The sequence below is a fragment of the Pleurodeles waltl genome, chromosome 8 (genome assembly GCF_031143425.1).
Source record: "Pleurodeles waltl isolate 20211129_DDA chromosome 8, aPleWal1.hap1.20221129, whole genome shotgun sequence".
Lineage (NCBI taxonomy): Eukaryota > Metazoa > Chordata > Amphibia > Caudata > Salamandridae > Pleurodeles > Pleurodeles waltl.
Genome location: NC_090447.1, coordinates 1,385,196,970 through 1,385,216,522, shown reverse-complemented (window position 1 = coordinate 1,385,216,522; position 19,553 = coordinate 1,385,196,970). Strand labels below are relative to the sequence as shown.

Genomic DNA, 19,553 nt, shown 5'->3' with positions numbered 1-19,553 from the left:
AAAGCAAATCATCTTCTCAACCAGTCCCTGTAATTCTTCTTAAAAAATCTTTGGTGTCCCTTATATAGGATAGAAGGGTGACTACAAAATCATGGAGGATACTGTCCACATATCTGGATATATTTTCAAAGGCACTGTCTCGTGATGATACAATGGGTCTCCCTGGACAGTTTTTCTTTTCTTTGTGAATCTTTGGTAGAAAATATAGAACTAGTATCTTCGGATACTCTTTCTTCAGATAACTGTATTCTTCCCATTCAAGATTACCTTTGTCTCGCCAATCCTTAAGTCTGTCCCATAGAGCTGTTGTACTCATATAATATGTTTCTTTATCCATTAAGGTATATGCTGTTGTATCACTCAGTTGTTGGTTGGCTTCAGATATATATTGTTCCAGGCTCAAAATTATAATATTTCCACCTTTGTCGGCAGGGTGAATAACAATATCATTGTCATTTGCTAGGGATTCCAATATCCATTGTTGTTCCAGAGTTATGTTATACTTCACTTTATCCTTCTTGACCTTATAGTATAATTAGGTAACATGTCAGAAAAAATTAACTGATGTTTTCGTGAAGATTGGATTCTAGATCTCCAAATAGCGTTCTGACATTCCAAGATTGCGCCTACTTACTAGTATGTTTAGATGTGACAGACGTATTGAGTCCTTTTTTACTGTTTAATGCACTATAGAGTTGATTTAAACTGTTCGTTGTACAACACAGCGATTGTGTGATCAAGGCCGCTGTTTGGCAAAAACGCATCATGGAAGGTGATTACGTTTTTTGTGATTCGGTTCAACGCGTGAGTGAGTGTTTTCATGGAGATTTTGGACTATAAATATTTATATATATAAAATTATAGTATTTGTAATAATTAAAGTATGCAGATGTGGATCTAAAAAATAGCAAATCTGTAATACCGTATTTATATTTACCTTCACAATATTTTAGTAGTTGATATTTGGGTCCCAATATTTTGATAGCTTCATTTACTCCATCCGGGATGCCTACTTCTATTTGCCAATCCTTTCCCATCATAGGTTTTTACCTGAGGTTTGCAGTGGAATCACAGCAACATCAGTTTGTAGTCCTTCTGTTTGGTCTGATGACTGTACCACGCATTTTCACAAATGTGCTGCCAATTGTGATGGCTTCACATGCAGTGTCAGGAGTCCATGCATTTTCTTAATTGGGCGACTGTTCAGCGACAGTGGAGCCTCCATCACTGGTAGAAGAACACCCTTAGTGCGCAATGACTCTCCTTCATGACTTGTTTGTGTATAATCACTATCACTGGACACTATTGGTACAAAGATATTTCTTCCTCAGAAGATGATTGCAGATATTATGGAGATGGTTTGATGTTTCTTACTTGATTCAAATCCCACTTACATATGTATTATGCCCTTATGGTCTTGTGCATCTTGTTGGTGCCACATACCAGATGAGGGCCCTTCAGTGGTGTCTGGGAAAACAATGGTACCAAAATCAAGGAAGTCCTTATGCTCAGTTGCAGATTTTCAAGTAAGTCTATCCAGACCAGCACAGCTGAGTAGACCACATCAGCCTCATGAGTGTTGGGGGCTGGGGAAGGACGGGTACATTCCTTTAAACCTCTAGAGGCTACTGTGATCATGGATGCCTCTTCACTGGGATGGGGTGCCCGTCTGGGCAACATTACAAAGTGAGGTCTTGGTCCGCATTCAAGCAGTGTTGGCACATAAACAAACTGGAGCGGCAGGCGGTCCCCTATGCGATGGAGACATTACTCCCTTCCATTTCAGGGAGCACCATTAAGATTCTGTTAGGAAGCGCAGCCACTGTTCCATTATGTCAATAGACAGGAGCTTGTGGAGGCGATTCACCTTTGGCAGCGGGTGTAGTGATGGAGGATTTTTCTAGTGATGGCTCACCTTTCAGGTTCTTTGAGTTTAAGAGCAGATGTTTTTAACTCATCACTCTCACCGGATACCACAAGTGGGAACTAGATGTTGACATTTCTGAGATGATCTTCTCCGGTTTAGTTTGTTTCAGGATCTGCTATAGGTGTTTCCACTGATTTGGCTTCTTCTGAGCACAGCTCGTTCTGATTGCTCCAGGGCGGCATCCCCGTTCAAGCCTATGCATAGTTGTCTGTTTTAACTTCTCCCTCTCAAGACAGCACTATTAGTGGCAATAACTTCAGCCTGTAGTGTTGTAGAACTTAAGGCTGTCTCAGTTTATCCACTTTTTATGGTTTTCTACCAGAATAAGTTGATCCTTTGTATCTGCCCATCCTTCCTACCCAAGTTGTTATCTGCTTTGCCTATAGTAGACTCTTTTACTCTTTCATCTTTCTTCATGCCTCCTCTTCCAACCAGAGAGGAAGATCAGCCACATAGACTATACACCAGGCATCAACCACAGTTGGCAGGACAAAGTGGAGGAACAGTTCTTTGTGGGATTCACTGTTCTTTGTGGGGTTCACTGACGCCTAGAAGGGAAGGACAATTACCAAATAAGCCATTTTGCATTGGATCGTCCTCTGTATCAAAATTTACCATGCCTTAGCCCAGATAGATCCTCTGAAGAGTGTTCATACTGACTCCACCATGGCTTCCACAGCTCTCACTAGAGGCGTTCCTGTAGCGTGCATCGCCTGACTGGTCACATAGTCATTCTTGCATACATTTACCAAACATTACTGCTTTACAGTCCAGGTTCACACTGACAGGTAGTTTGAAAGGGCTGTGTTGTATTATTTCCTTGGTTCATCAGCACCACTCATTCCCACATCCCAGAGAGGTGTTGCTTTGGGTCTCATTTGTAATCTGCGGGTAAGATATGTCTGCATGAAGAAAATGTACTTCCTTTCAGTAACTATATTTCTGGTGGATTTTCGTACATACTCCTTACCACCCTGCCTACTTCCCCGGACTTAGTGCTGTGTATAATAAGAACCCAAGGTATGCCAACATTCAAACATGCTTATTGCTGTAAGTGTCTGTGATGCGCTCTCTGTTCCTCTCTGAATGCCTTGATAAAGTGTGGAAAATCTAACTGAAACTGACCGCAGCTTGTTGGCTGAAAGTGCATGGCACCACCTGGGGAAAAATGTCCAGGTATGTCTAGTGCCTAGAGGGATATTCATAAAGTCAGGAATCCTCATGAACATTTTGTATTCGGCAGAAAAATTGCTACCAATGGTAACTACATTTTTCTCTGCAGTAGCAATGACACTGACTTCTCCGTGCAACATCAAAATACACATAGCACGGCTGACAATGACTTATACAACAGCCTACTGCAATACCAAATCTCGGGGCTCCAAGTTGTGGCCTGATGTGCAGCCCTGGTAAACATCAAGCCCAGATTACAGGACCAATGAACTCCACCCCGTAGGTCTGCTGCTGACCCCTTAAGAACCTCTATATGTGAGGCAACCAGCCAAAGTGACATTCTAGGGGCCCTTTGCCCAGTTTAGCAGGATTTCTGAATATGCCGCTGAATGAGTCCAACAGTATGTGGTCTTGCCGCTGCATATATGCTTGTCTGGAAAACATCACATGTAATCAACTACTGACTCATCATCAAATGTTGACTCCATAACATTCTCTATTTTTGTTCTGTCGCTAGTCTTTAAATCCAAGGTCCATCCATTAGAAAATCACTTTTGCTTATGCTATGCTTATACCTAGGAATATGTTTAAATAGCAAAATGTATGTAGTCTACCTGTCAGAGTTCACGCAACAAGGATGTTCACTGCACTGGATCTAGATATGGGATGTAACAAAGGGGCCCTCAAACCCTTCAGAGGGGTCCCATTCTGTCCAAGTTCAATAAATATCTGTGAGATATGGGAGACCCAGGGGCCCCTCTCTTCAAATTGTGCAGGTGGGACCCACAATTTTAGGTTACACCACTATCTAGATACTTTTTAGTGCCCAATATGACCGGCGGAGGAGCAGTGGTTCTCGAATGGCCAGGAGGTGAGTTGCTATGAAGTTGGTCATCGGCTTAAGGGAGATTGTTGCCTCCACTTCTTGCATGTTGAATTGTAAAATGTTGACATGTTTTTGATAGTAACGGGTTGGAGGGGCAGAAATTGTTAGATTGTTATTCATTTCCACCTTAATAATGTTGCATGTCTTTTAGTTTGAAATGGAAATTCAGAGGATCTCTGAAGCTTATGAAAGCCTGGTCAAATCTACCACCAAGAGGGAAGCTCTGGACAAGGCTATGAGAAACAAGTTAGAAGGAGAAATCAGGAGGCTACACGATTTCAACCGCGATCTCAGAGGTAAAGTAGGCAGATGTGCAGATATTAAAACATACTCAAACGACCTGGAACAAGTTGGTGGGAGTTTAGTTATGGTTTTGTATCTCCCAAGTTACAGTGTACAGTAAAGGCCTGAATTTAATTGATATCACTTGAGGCAGGTATGCATCGTAATGTAATTTATCTACAATTTAAAAATGAATAATTTGGTGCAGGATCACGAGCTGTTACTTGAATACCCTATGGAATTGGCACAAGGCTCCTTACTCTGCAGGGAATTAAATTTGGCATGTGACGCTTCATTTATTGCTGCTGATGACAGGGACATCAAGGGCTACATGTACGAAAGTTTGGTTTTGTGACACGCAAATTGCGAGTCGCAAAACCTTATGTTGCACAGTGTCAATGACACTATTTGCGATTCGCAAGGGGGTCGCAAATGCCCACCTCATGAATATTCATGAGATAGGTCGCAGTTTGCGACCCCCTTGGTGGCCTGCTGGTGACTGCTTTGAAATAAAGCTGTTTTTTTTTTGTTTTGTTTTTTAAATGCAGCCCGTTTTCCTTAAAGGAAAACGAGATGCATTTCAAAAACAAAAAAATACCTGCTCTGAAAAAATGTTTTTACTGCCATTCACAAAGGGGAAGGGGTCCCCTGTTGACCCCTTCCCGTTTGCGAATGGGTTAGCACCAGTGTGACACTGGTGCTAACTGCGATTGTTATGCGACCGCATTCGCGGTCACAAAACAATCATACATGGGACTGCGACTCGCAATTAGGAACGGAACACCCCTTCCTAATTGCGACTCGCAACCCCTTTTTGTGATTCCGTAAATAGTTTACCGAATCACAAAAATGGGTTTGTACATGCCAAAGTGCATTTCGCACGTCGCTAACGGCCCGATTCGCTGTTTGCGATGTGCAAAATGCTACGTACATGTAGCCCCTAGTTCCTAAACAAAGACAGTTACTAGATATTCTTGTGGAGTCAGAAGCTATGTGCCTACTCCACAGGGACATCTAGTGCTGGCCTATGATATTGCATCCATCGTTATTTTTGCGCCCTCTGTGAAGGGGGAGGTACACTCCCCTAAAGAACATTTTTTTTGCACCGTGTTTTTCCCATTTTTTAAAATCCCTATTCTGCATGAGCATAAAAGGATTTCTACACTACTTGCTTTTTTTTCTGTAAGAGCGCACAGGTTCCCATGATTGTTTTCCTATTCTCAGCCAATGGGATGGGAGAGGCCTCTGCGGAACATCATCTATTTTATTTCACAGGGACATAGAGACTGTGCTGGAATTGAAGAGAAGCAGTCCCTGGCAGAGTTGCTTGTACTTTGTGTGTCTTTTAACTGACTATCACACTGCGAGAGGAACAGTTTTCTGCTGGGAATCATTAGCCTTCTGCATCATGGATAGTTGAACAGCTAGCATCTGCACATCCATTTCACCTATGTGCTGGTGGAGTGGACAGGCCAGATGAGAGCTGTCGGCCAGATGAGAGCTGTCCCAGCTGGCAGCGTAAACCACTGATGCATGCTAGGTCAGTGAATAGTTGAAGAGTAGCCTGAATAATTGGTTCTCACTGATTCTCACATTTGTTCTCACCCCCTCCCATATTCCTCTGCTGGCCAAGGAAAGAATTAAGGGGCCAGCACGTTTTTTGATAGTCAGGGGACCCTTAGGTTTAAGGATGTTTAGTCCCTTAGCTCTGAGACAGGGTAGATGGCACTGTTATGTCGTGTACCCTGGGAGCATATAGTTTAATGACTCGCAAGCCTGTTCATACCATTCATTTGTTATTTTATGTTGAAAGTGTGGAGGCAAATGAAAGGATTTTATTAAAAAAATCAGCAAAACTGGATATCATGTTGTGCTGGTTCTCAGGCCAGGAAGTATTATTTTGACTTTTTGGCCCCAATATTTTTTCATTTCTGGACATTATCAAAGAACTATAGCAATATATCAAGAACGTGCCAAGTCATTTATCAAACTTAATAACAACTGGGGAAGCACACGTTTGGTTCCTAAGGGCCAGTCAGATTATACAGCTTCTCTACCACTCTGTAGATGTTCTGGTATTGCCTCTCAGGTTCTCAAATATTTCAGTGGCTGATGGATTTTTTGTGTCTTGGGATATCATATTGCTTTTTCATTTAAATGTTGGTCATGGGACGTATTCAATACTTGATTTGCCAATATAGATTTTTCCCCTTAGTTCAAATTGTATTGTCCGATTTACAACAGGTCTCTAAAGGAAGTCATTTTGTGTTCTGCCCTGCTTTCTTGCCAGGTTTGTTTCTCTTAAGAGTGAGCAGGTAATATTTTCACCTTGGTCTAGGGGAAAACAAGTTACGGTTCCTGTAATGACCTGAGTCAGGAACAAGTGCCCTCACTCACCAATAGATGCCATGCTTCATCATCGGGTTTTGCTCCTCGTCAGACTGGCACTGCATTGTAGGCCAGCCAAAAAGACATGCGTAGTTAGGTTTCTCCAACCAAGCCAGGTTGGAGAAACAGCACAGACTCTCTGTGCATGAGTGAGCGACAAACCAGCCCGTTCAGGGCAAGCCCGGTGCTGCTCTCATGCTAGGTTATAGCATGAGAGCAGCACAGTGATTGCACAGGGAGTCTTTCAAGCTGTCCCAGGGACCCTGGGACCAGGAAGCAGAGGAGCGTGAGGCGGCCGCAGACAAGGTAAGTGTTTTTTTTTACCCCCCTGCACTTCCCCCACACTTCCCGCACCCCCTCCACCCGCTCCACCACTATGTCGACCTCAGCTGCTATGTATGTAGGTCTATATTATTTCTATAGTGTGAACATAGCCAAAAGGCAGCGAAGTGCTGCACATGGTCAAAGGCAAGCTTAAAGTCGATGGGCATTAGGAGAGGAAGCTGAGTTGTGAGGGGTGTTTACTGCATCTCAACCATAGCCAAAGAGTTTCTGTGTATTGCTACTGTCTTGTAAATTGAGGACCTGACTACCGAAGTAATGAGCTTTGTTTACCTAGCGCTATCCTAATGTTAACTACATCACTGCACTATGCTGACGACGAGGTAAACAAGACTCGTGGAAAATAGACTTTCATGAACGTGAACCCGATGGCTGTTTACGCCTGGGAGATTTACACAGGCGCAAGAAACTCCCTACTCTTTACTCCAGCCAGACGAGTATCTTCTTTAGGAGACAGGGTGATTTTGTGTATATTAATATATAGTTCTGATATAGGCTGTGGGCTGTGCTAAAAGTTATTCATCATCGTCATACAGAAATGGGACACCTCGGCACTACACGTCATTGTTTGTAAATGGGCTGCTCAAACACCAGCCACTGATGGAAAAGAGAAAGGCGCGCTTGTCCATGTGGGGATCTGTGGACCAACGCTGCCCCGTTTGTTCCTAGACCAATCATTCGCGGCAGAATCCATTTATACATCTGTGTTGGGATTTATCTGGTCTCGTGCGCTGTTGCTATTGGCCTGCTTCTCCTTTATTCCTTTCTTATATTTACTGAAAATGTTTCGTGTTTCTACGTAGAGCGCCTTGAGACCGCCAGCAGGCAGCTTGCCAGGCGAGAATACGAGGGGCACGGGGAGGCCGAGGAACAGTATGCGTCACAGAGTGAGTACTACATTCTTGTGCTCTTGCTTTTAAAAATGTTAAACAGTTATTGTATAAGTTGTGCAGTGCCTGAAGTACTGCAGTAAAAGTTAATTCAACTCTGCAGAGTAATGTAGGTATATACACTGAGACACAATGCGCTAGTTTCTAATTTCCACTCATCCCGAAACAGAATCCCTAGGATACATCAGACAAAATAGCAGGCCATAAGTATTTGTTATTCATACTTGTTTCGTATTGTTTTTGAGTGCTGTAAATACCTGGTGTTACTATTAACCCGTTTCATGGTACTTGATTTACTGACCTCTTAATGATAGAAGGCTGAGTTGGCCCTGCCAGGGTTTGATGACGTGTAGCTCACAGTAGATTTCAGGGACCAGTATTGACTCACTGAGCCATCTGATTGGCTCAATATTTTTTTGCCTTCAAGGGCTTAGGCTTTCCCATCCCCGTCTTTGTCCATGCATTGCTTAATGCTCTTTTAAAAGGCTTTTAACACACCGAGAGGAGGAAGCAGTTGTGTGGATCCGTCCTGAAGCCCACCTTTCCCAAGTCTCTTCTTGTTTTGAGTCCAGGAGTTATATACTGTCCACAGTGCTCTTTTACTCGACCCTGAGCTCCATTCTGTTGTGTGTTATTGCATGTAAAGGCTTCACTTTTCGGATGTTGTTCACTGTATGTGTTTTGCACTTAAGTCCATCCGCCAGTACTTTCTGTGGCAGGACATCGAGGAGCTAAGTAATTGCACCTTTGAGGGCAATGCGCGAGTCTATCTTGAGGTCGTTAATACTGCCCCACAAAAATACTGCATCGCCCCCCCCACATTTTAAAGGTAAGTATATATTTACTATTCTAAACTTCACATCTACGTGTGCTTCACTGACTTTGCAGTGTAGTGGTGAGGTCCATGTAGTGGATACAATATTTTTGTCATGAGATAGAACCCATGCAGTATAGCGTGGAAATGTCGCTGGGAGGCCACCTTTTGCAGTTGCGCTCTCCAAGGATTTCAGCAGACCTCTGATCCTGGTCACCTCTCATTCCTAGTTGAACCATTAATTCCGAGGATGGGACTATTCCATTCGGATGGCAACATCCACAATAGTCCACTCCAGTGGAACTGACCTCCATGGTGCTGGTTTAGCCCAACACTGGGGATTCCCCGGGCTATCCTTGGGGCAGAAGATGAAATATATCCCAGAGGTACCCATGACACTTAACACCCGGCATTTGTCTGAGCTCCCCGCTGAGCCAGAGCCGGCTATAGGTCCTGACACTGATGCAAGGTGGCAATGCACAGGCCTAGCACGCCCCCTTGGAGCCATTGGAAGCATATTGTTATACACCTTTGTACACAGTAACTAGTGGAGCTGTTTGTGTAGCACACTTGCATTCCTGAACCTCTATCAAGCATGAAGACTAACTGCAATATCATGGCTGTTTCTGTCTTCAAAAGCACTGTTTCAGGGACAGTTTGCCTCCCACGATGTCACAAGTGAGTCTTGTGACTGGTGCACAAAACCCCATTAGCTGCATGTGACTTTCAAGACGCAAACGTCAATGCAATGTTCAGCTATTTTTGAATCAAAGGGTGCTGAAACTGCAATGTTAAATTGTGTTGAGCTTTACTTAGCTGCAAAGCGTGATTTTAATTAACTGTTGTTATAACTGCACATCTAAAAGCGGTAACACCGAAACACGTACACAGTGGTTGACAACCTTCACTACCATTACAGTCACTTTTAGGAATCCTAAAGGGATTAGATTGTCAGTTCAGTAGCAGCGAGTGGCCGTCCATTGTTTCTACTGGGGTTTGGATGGCATAGATTTTACAGAGAGCGGGGGATATGCTGCAGAATATTTCAGCGAACTCTGACTATGCTCTACATTTGTGACCCAAAAATGTCAACCATGTCTTTGTTCTTCAGTGAAGTCACAGAGACATCTACTCTGAACAAAGTCATTAGATACAGGGTAAAGCCACCAAATGTGGCATTGGAAATGTATCCTCCTACTTTGAGTTCAGAACGGTAGAAACTTGCAGATTGGACAATCAAATAAAATAATGAAGTTGCAAGGGAGCGTGCTAAATAAATGCTACTTCGTGTCAGCATCATTCTCATCTGTGATTGAAGAGCGTGGCCTTGAACCAGATGCCTTTAGGGCTCATGAACACAGGCAGCCGTCAAGCTCCTGCTATAGTATATTGATTGAAAAATGTGTTAGTGTTCATTGAAAAATGTGTTAGTGTTCAACTACGTGTCAGCCGGATGGGCATAGTGCAGTCTCACAATGACTGTTCTGTATAGTGGTGCTTGAAAGCCCAAAGGATTTGATGTAATGTATAAACCCACATATGAGTAGATACAAACCGATTGCTGCCTCAGTCAGATACATTAGTTACGTCCCAGGGAGAGCAGGAGAGGCGAGTGACTGATATATTTATAGCTATGGTCTAGATCCTGGCAAGAACCCCTCAAAATGTGAATCATTTTAGCCCTTTTCCATGTGGAACCTGAATGTCAATGTTCTCAGCAAGATTATAGCCCGCAGCATACTGAGGATCACTGTATGGGCAAATTATTTAGTCCAATATTTGAGTACACAGATATGTCGCAAAGATGTAGACATACTAGCTCACTACAAACACAGACCTTTGACTGTTCGAAGAACACTGTGGAAATCTAGTTCAAGTTTGAGCTTTCTGTAATTGGAAAGGTCCCTCTAGAAAAATAAGGTGATTCTCCAGTGATTTTTCTCTTTTATTCAGGTTATCCCAGTTTCTCTGAAAATTAGACGTTTTAGTGCCTTAGATTATGTCCTTGGTAGGTTGGTATGTGGTTTTAGAAGAATCACAGTGGCACTGACAGAACTGAAAAAACACACAGTAGAATGAAGGTATAGAACCTCCTTTCTATGTATATCTCCCTGTGAGGAATTGAACTGCCATTCTATGCACATCTCCATTCGAGATATAGGAACTCCATTCTACGTGTATCTCCAATCGAGAGATATATAAGACCTCCATTTTATGTATGTCTCTATTTGAGGTGTAGGATCAACATTCTATGTGTATTCCATTAGAGAAACTGGACCTCCATTCTGCATATATATCCATTCAAGGTATTAGTACCTCCAATTCTAGGACCTACATCTTTACTGCTGAGTGGTACAATTTTCCTATGGGGTGCCCTGGTGCAATGATGGGTAGGGTTGCTCGCTCTACGGGCCAGATTGCAAGTAATGCTGAATTCCATGAGGATATTCCAGGGGACTAGAATTATTGATTCCAGGTGGAATTTTCTCATGGAATTCTTGAAATTACAAATTGATCTCTATGGAATGGGGAATAACTGTAGACCTGGTCTCACCAGACAGAATTCTGGACAGGGTTCTCACTCACATTTACCACTTGCTCTGTGCAGGTGGTAAATGTAAGCTAGGAGGCTGGTGTGGGATTTGGGGTCAGGTGAGGGAGTTGGCGAGGGTGAATGAGGGAGGCATTGCCAGACAGGGAGGAGCAGTACATGTTCCCTCTGTGCAATTGCCGAGGGTTGCACAGGGGCTGTATATGGGTCGGGCCATATTGCAGCCCTTTCCCCACTGCAATTTTACTAGCTGGAATCCTGGGTGTGGTGTTGTAGCACCTGGAAAATCCAGGTGCACAAACCCTGGCTCAGCTTGTGATCGAGCGAAGCAGAATTCCATATGGGAATCCCACTCCACCTGACTAGTAATCAGGAACTATGGTGGTCATTACGACCCTGGCGGTCGGAGACCGCCAGGGGTAATGTAGCGTCCGTACCGCCAACAGGCTGGCGGTACGGAGGCCCTCATTACGACTGCGGCGGTAGCGCCGCGGTCGCACCGCCGGGGCCGGCGGTTTCCCGCCATTTTAGCTCCGGCAGTGATAATCCGCCAGGGCAGCGCTGCAAGCAGCGCTGCCCTGGGAATTATGACATCCCTACCGCCAGCCTGTTTCTGGCGGTGTGCACTGCCAGGAAGAGGCTGGCGGTAAGGGGTGTCCTGGGGCCCCCTAACAGGGCCCCGGCCAGCTTTTCACTGTCTGCATAGCGTAGCATAGCAGACAGTGAACAGCGCGACAGGTGCAACTGCACCCGTCGCACGGCCGCAACACCGCCGGCTCCATTAGGAGCCGGCTCCTATGTTGCGGCCTCATCCCCGCTGGGCCGGCGGGCGCAAACTTGGTTTGCGCCCGCCGGCCCAGCGGGAATGTCATAATGGGGGCCGCGCGAGTGCGGCCGCATTGGCGGCCGCACGGCGGTTACCGCCTGGCGGGCGGCAGTACCCGCCGCCAAGGTCGTAATGACCCCCTATATGTAGTTTACTATTTCAAAGCTGTCCTTGTGATACAGGACTTCTACAAATAGTGCCAGTAGCCTGAAATCCCTGGATGCCGGCATCCGCCTAGCCAGTCATCCTTAACATTCCACCTAATGTCTTACTTACCTTCCGCGGCCAAGCACATTGAAAGGGCAGTCGCCACTCACTACCATTAAGTATGGCTTGCAGCACAGCCTTTTTAGCCCCGGCAGTGATAATCCGCCAGGGCAGCGCTGCAAGCAGCGCTGCCCTGGGGATTATGACATCCCTACCGCCAGCCTGTTTCTGGCGGTGTGCACCGCCAGGAAGAGGCTGGCGGTAAGGGGTGTCCTGGGGCCCCCTAACAGGGCCCCGGCCAGCTTTTCACTGTCTGCATAGCGTAGCATAGCAGACAGTGAACAGCGCGACAGGTGCAACTGCACCCGTCGCACGGCCGCAACACCGCCGGCTCCATTAGGAGCCGGCTCCTATGTTGCGGCCTCATCCCCGCCGGCCCAGCGGGAATGTCATAATGGGGGCCGCGCGAGTGCAGTAGCCACCCGCCAAGGTCGTAATGACCCCCTATATGTAGTTTACTATTTCAAAGCTGTCCTTGTGATACAGGACTTCTACAAATAGTGCCAGTAGCCTGAAATCCCTGGATGCCGGCATCCTCCTAGCCAGTCATCCTTAACATTCCACCTAATGTCTTACTTACCTTCCGCGGCCAAGCACATTGAAAGGGCAGTCGCCACTCACTACCATTAAGTATGGCTTGCAGCACAGCCTTCTGGTCAATAGAAAAACAGCTTTCTGACCATTTTGTAGCTAGTGCTGAGATGATGCACTATGCTTTTGTGATGCTACACACATACCCATTCTCGCCCCCACCTGCTCTCGATGATCTTTAACTGGTTGTATGAGGTGGTGCTCATTCGATCTGAGTCATGTAAACTGGTTCTATTCCTTCACCATAAGAATGCCACTTCTACTATATAAGGACTGCATCTTTGATCAATTCTTCGCTGACATCAGCAGGAGAAATAGTTCAGCAATAGATTTAACCCAATGGTGGAACACACTATTTGAGCTCAACCAGTTATTTTTGATGGGAAGACTTCTGTTCTAAATCTTCAGAGTTGGGAGTGCTCAAGTGCTGGATGAGCCGAACATTTGTAGGTATTTTGAAATAATACTCTAAGGCCCATATTTATACTTTTTTAGCGCTGCATGTGCGCCGCTTTTTGACGCAAAAACGGCGCAAAGTCACAAAATACAATTGTATTATAGTATATAGGTCTATAGTAGCTCATCATACACCCAGGCTTTTATGTGTTGACCTCACAACCATGTATAGGTTTTGTCTCATTTTGCAAACAAAATGCCCTGTGTCACTTATCTCGTCTTTTCTTTTAAAATATTCTGCCTTCCTGATCTCAAGTGTTGCTTGAATCCCCACCTTACATGTTTTTAATCTCCGTTTTGTGTTTTTTAACCGTCTACTTAAAATTAAAGCTTGTTTCAACAATTGTATTTTGTAACTTTGTGCCGTTTTTGCGTAAAAAAGCGGCGCACATGCGGCGCTAAAAAAGTATAAATATGGGCCTAAGTGAGAAGCTACATTTGGTATGAGACATGACTGTTTGCTTAAATAGTTATTGGCAAAGCCAGAAGGTCAGGGTTTAATGCACTACGGCATGCAGCATTAGTATATTAGAGCACAACACACTGGAGTGAGCCAGCAGCAGTAGACAGATAGGGTTATAAAGTGATCTATTCTGCAATGCAAGCACTTGACTAGAGATGGAAGGATGTATCCAACCATTCAATAGCAGTAGCTAAGAATGGAATTCTCCATGGTGCTGAGCCAAGAAGTGATCAAGAAAGTGTAAAGCCAATGGCAGAAAGTGGTTGGTCTAAGAAAGACAGTGGTTGAAAGGGGCTGACCCAAAACCCACTCTGTGTGTATTGATAGCAAAAGGTCTATTTAACAATCCTCTTTTTCTCCAGATACACAATGTAGAATGGGGTTCCTGCCTTCTTTTTGGACCTGATTCTCGAAAAAAGCAGAGGTTTGAAACAATACATAATTTGAGCAGGTGGTTAAAGGTGGCAGCACCGGCATTCATTTTTTAGGACCAGCACTGATTTGTTCTCACTCAACTTTGATTCAGAGTAAGAGATAGAAAAACACAATTGGGGAAAAGAGGAGGAGAAAGACAGAAAAGCAGTGACAAATGGAGAAAGCAGAGATGACCTTCGGTAGCGCCAACTGTGGGCTTTGAACACAACTTTGGGCCTTGGCCCTTACTCTTTTGCAAATTGAGCAGTGGTTTGAAAGTTATCCATTTGCTTCTATGGAATTACACCTATGTTTTCATAAATTATCCAATTTCCATGAGATTTAAAAGGCCCCAAGAGTACTAAAAGATATGTGCGCAAGTCTTGGATTTCCTTGAGCACTGAAATGCATAAAATTTACATATTGTGAAAACATCTCCATGCGTAAATCTGGTGCACATGAGTATTTACAGCTAACATATATTTTTAATTCTCCAAAGCGTAAATCATTTTTTATGCAGCAATCCATACTGTATCCCCCATCCCTATTTGCACAATTACTCTTGACTTTGATTGGAGTATATTTTAATGTTTCCAATGTGGAAATCACTCGTATCTGAAATGTCACAAACTTGCAAGTTTGAGGGTGTTCACCTGCTAGTGCAGGTAGGTCTTCGTATAAATGCCCACAAGTCCACCCCTAGCAAGACATCTACCACAAATACAGGAACTCCGCTTTCTTGGTGCATTTTGTGAATCAGAATAGGACTTTACATATCCCAAGTGATAATGTTGTGCATCAACACTCAATGTGGCTGTGAAGCATACTTCGAAAAAGAAGCTAGTGCACAGAACACTGTCCTCCTCTGATGCAGTGGGTTGTAGCCAGACCCATCAATCCATGGATTGTCAACATTTGCCTCTTTCTTCATCTACCTTCCTCGGTAACATGGACGTGATCTGGGTGGGAACTTAGGGTCTTATTTATTAGCCTTGTGCACCGCCGGAGCATCACTTTTTTTGATGTTCCGGCACCACACTACATATTCATATCTATGAGGCCACGCAAAGCTACTTTGTGTGGCCCCATATATATGGAGTAAGGCAAAGCAGCGCAAGTCACTGCGTTGCCTTTCTCTGCGCCAGGGAGGCGTTCCATGGGTGTTGCAGTGCGTTTTTCCACGCATGGATTTTGAAGCTGCCCCAGATTTACAAAATCATGTAAACCTGGGGAAGCGCTAAAACCTTATGCCTCCCGACGTGAGGATAACAAGGGGAAATATTTTTATTTCTCCTTGTTTTTTCCTCTTTCCATGTGTGCTGCAGAATGCAACACACATAGAAAGAGGAAAACACCTCTCGGGATTGTTTTTGTGCAGGAAGGCGCCCTTTCCTGCACAAAAACTATCCTGCCAATAACACAGGCACCCTTGCACCATGGTGCAAGGGTGCCTGCATTGGCGCTAGCCTGCCAAAACTGCGCCACCGCAGGGGGAAAGGACAGGAACGTACTATATCGTATAGATATGGTGCATTCCTCCCCTTTCACTTTGGCATAGGGCAGCACAGCAAGATGACTTGCTGAGCTGCCCTATGCCAAATCCCCATAAATATGCCCCTTAGTCGATGGAAGGCACAATCATATGGACTATTTTTATGAAGCCTTCTTATTTCCAAGAAGCCTGTTCTGTTTAAGTGCATTCTCCAGCATCTTTGCAGCATGCACTTTAAAGTATGGCAGTTTGTGAAGACTTTTATGGTCCAATGTAGATTTCTTGTTACATTTTTCTTCCATCAGACCTATGGTTATTAATAAGTCTTGAACTCCCTTACAGTTGGTTTTGTGTTTGTTGTGAAATCTTGAGCCGGGCTTGGGCAGGTCTTAGTTCTCTTGTATAGTATATTAAAGCTCGGGCTTGTAAGGCACTGCGCTTCCCCGTCCCTCTGGGCGGCTGGAGCTTCTCAGAGGTGCTCTTAATTGTGTCAGTTTTGAGCATAAAGGAACATCACTTAGGGACCGTACGTCTTCCTGTGAAGGAGCCCTTTTCAGTGCCAAACTGAGCATTGTTTCAGTGTAACTATTGTTACTTTAATTCACGTCGGCCAGGACTGTGAACACAGAGGCCCTTTAACAAAGTTAACAGCTGCTGCTTTGCTCAAACCTTTTCTTTTGTGCCAGAGGTAAGTTGGCTTGACTCCCAGATACTTTTATCCGTTCTGATAGAGCTGGACTTGTTCTTCTCTCGTCACCAGACAAAGAGCACTTGAAAGAGAGGGAGAAGCTGGAAGCCGAGTTGACCACCCTGCGCGCAGCCAGTGAGGACCAGCGACGGCATATGGAGAGCCTCGACCAGGCCCTTGGCATCGCCCAGAGTAAAGTGGCCAGACTGGAAGAGGAGGTGAGCAGAGGCTTGGCATTTCTGTTTATACAGTACACATTCTAAATTGTAGGACAACATTTTCTTTGTGCTTTCTACATGCTCATTAATTTGCTGCCGGCCCAAGAAACGTAAGTCCTGCGTGCGGCCACAGGTGTGGCGCCGCTGCAGTGCCAGCTTCCTCGCCATACCACACCAACCTCAAGCTCCTGTGGTCTTACCTGGTCATGTGACTGGTTGGAAGGGCAGCTAAAATCCACTCTTTAGGATCTGTGCTAAAACTGCAAGGATACAGCTTGGGTTTAGCCAAGCTACCTGGGCCATGGACTTAGGCCCATAACATATTTCCCTTGCACTTCCAAGCATGGTGACAGATGTCAAGGAACTTCCGAAACTCATTACTTTGGCCCAAGTTATAATCAATGAACCATTGCTGAAAGATTTGCTTACTTGTTGAACGTGTGCCTAGCTAATCCAGCACCCCTTCGTTTAATTTGTACCCTATTATCTGCCTGATTACAACGGGCCTGTAGAAGTACTAACTTTGCGGCAACACCTGTTTGTGCTGAGATCGCAATTGTAAATGGTACAACGTTCATCGCACCCAGTTTTTACTGCTTATAGTAACGTTTGCGCGCTCTGTGAAATTTGTGCAGGAAAATCCAAAATCCACATGCTAGTATCAAAAAGTCAGAATTATGATATATACCCACACCTAAATCCACGTAATTCATAATGAGGGCCAAATAGGTTGGGTTATTTCTGCCCCCCACTAATGATATGTTTGCAGTAATGCCAAGAATGCCCATATCTCATGCCATCAGTAGCACATATCTGAAGCCATCAAACTTAAATTCATTGTTAAGCACTTTTAACTCTGTTGTCACTGTTCTCCACACTCTAATACATACTCTTTCGGGAGGCATAGTGAGGCTATGAGTATATTGGTAGAATTATCTTAAATATGGTGGATGTGGATCCTGAATTGTGAACCACTGTTTACTAGTTGCTAGAGTTGTATGGGTGACATATGTCGGAATGTTAAAAGAACTTAAAATAAATTATATGGGGAGGGTGGATGTTTGGGTTGAAAAGAGCGCTCTTTGAGATGTAGGTTTACTTTTTCTCGTTACATTGGCAGATATGTGTTGGTTGATAATTTTGTTGGCCAGGTTAGGAACCAGGACATTCTACAGAGATTGAAATGGAAGAGTGTCCTTGGCACAGGCTGATGGGTTTCTCAACGATTGGATCAGCTTGGAAATGCTTTCTTTGGGCATAGTGTGTTTGCCCTTCTGGTTCAACGGTGTCCTTTTCTGGTTTTGCTAAAGCATGGACGAAACAGTCATTCTTATAAATAAATACTATGAAATGAGGTATATATGGAATGTTTACCATACCAGCAATATTCTCGTCCCATCCTGAGTGTGGAATTTGTGGGACAGTAAAACTTTCTTTGGAGCACATATTTCTATTTTTAACATACTTTACCCGAGTATATGCTTATTGTCCATTGTCATAATGTTAAAATGTTATAAAAGCACAAAAATGTATCTGTCCTTGTTCATAGGCTATGACTTTGTTCTAAAAAAATGAGCACATTCAATGAATTAAATATTCTCATCACAGCTAAAAATAGATAAATGTCAGTTCAGTTCAGTGTTTTCAGTTTTATTTTTCATACAGAGGTAATGAAAATATTATTGTTTCTGCTAGCTATATGTTTTTTAAGAATCAATAAATCCTGACATTTTGTGATCCTTTCCTCCAGTTGCAAAAAAAGCAGGTTTATGTAGAGAAGGTGGAGAAGTTGCAACAGGCACTGACGCAGCTCCAGGCGGCTGGCGAGAAACGAGAGCAGCTGGAGCGGCGGCTACGCACCCGGTTAGAGCGAGAGCTGGAGGCACTGAGGATGCAGCAGGTAAGTCTCTGGAAGATAGTGGCCAGTGTCACTGATTATGCCCAAAAAAGCAACATTGATGTATGTTTTATTTACATAAACTTAAAGTAAATTGGGGGGTTGTACCTGCACTCTGACTTCTATGAAAATATGTGCTCTTATGTGTGGTGTGATTTGCAGACTTTTATTGCCCCTTGTTTGAAGAGAATGGTGTTCTAGAACAAGCTTTACAATTGTAAATAAATACACACAAAACAGAGAAGCAGACCCTGCCTTTTGCTATGTAACTTCACTTATCACACCTTTATTCTGCCTGCTAATTAGCTGAACAACCACTTCCCTTTTTTATATGCCTAAGTCAGTGAGCAAGGGCAGTGAAAAAACTGCTCCATTGATCAAGACCAGGCCTTAAGTTGTCTCATGTGGCTGTCCTCATTACTGTAATGATTCCAAACCCCAGGTGTGAACGGCATGATTGTGAATGGCCGAATAGGCATGGTCTCCCACTGAAACCATAGAATTGTCACTAACTCCTTATATCTTGAATGAGGCTCATTAAGGCAGATAGACATAGTATATCTGTAATTTATTGTCTGATTAGTCTGAAGAAGTTAATGTGTTGGTACTTCAAGAGCATTCATGAACTCTGGTGCTACAATCATACTTCTTTGTTTCAATCAATCAATAAATCAATTAATTTGTTGAGCGCGCTACTCACCCGGAAGGGTCTCAAGGCGCTTGGAGGGGGGGGTGCTAGTGCTCGAATGCGCTTCCTGAAGGTCAGGAGGTCCTGGGTCTTACGTAGGTTGGCAGGTAGGGAGTTCCAGGTTTTGAGGTGAGGTAGGAGAAGGATCTGCCGCTGGTTGTGGTACAGTGAATGAGAGGGACTGTTGCGACGGCGAGGTCGGTGGAGTGGAGCTGGCGTGTCGGGTTGTGGAAGTTGAGTCGATTGTTGAGGTAGGCCGGTCCGGTGTCGTGGAGAGCTTTGTGAGCTTGTATTACGATT

At 44.3% G+C, this 19,553-nt stretch overlaps 1 protein-coding gene across 4 annotated transcripts in view; it reads left to right on the top strand.

Annotated features, from left to right (window-relative positions):
* The window catches only part of AMOTL1 (angiomotin like 1), a 294,817-nt gene that overhangs the window by 232,576 nt on the left and 42,688 nt on the right, over positions 1–19,553 (top strand). For all 4 annotated transcript variants that reach the window (XM_069202417.1, XM_069202419.1, XM_069202418.1 and 1 more), the window contains 4 exons: positions 4,138–4,282; positions 7,802–7,885; positions 16,523–16,668; positions 18,419–18,568. In XM_069202417.1, coding sequence (XP_069058518.1) covers positions 4,138–4,282; positions 7,802–7,885; positions 16,523–16,668; positions 18,419–18,568 — 525 coding nt within the window. The remainder of the gene's footprint in view (positions 1–4,137; positions 4,283–7,801; positions 7,886–16,522; positions 16,669–18,418; positions 18,569–19,553) is intronic.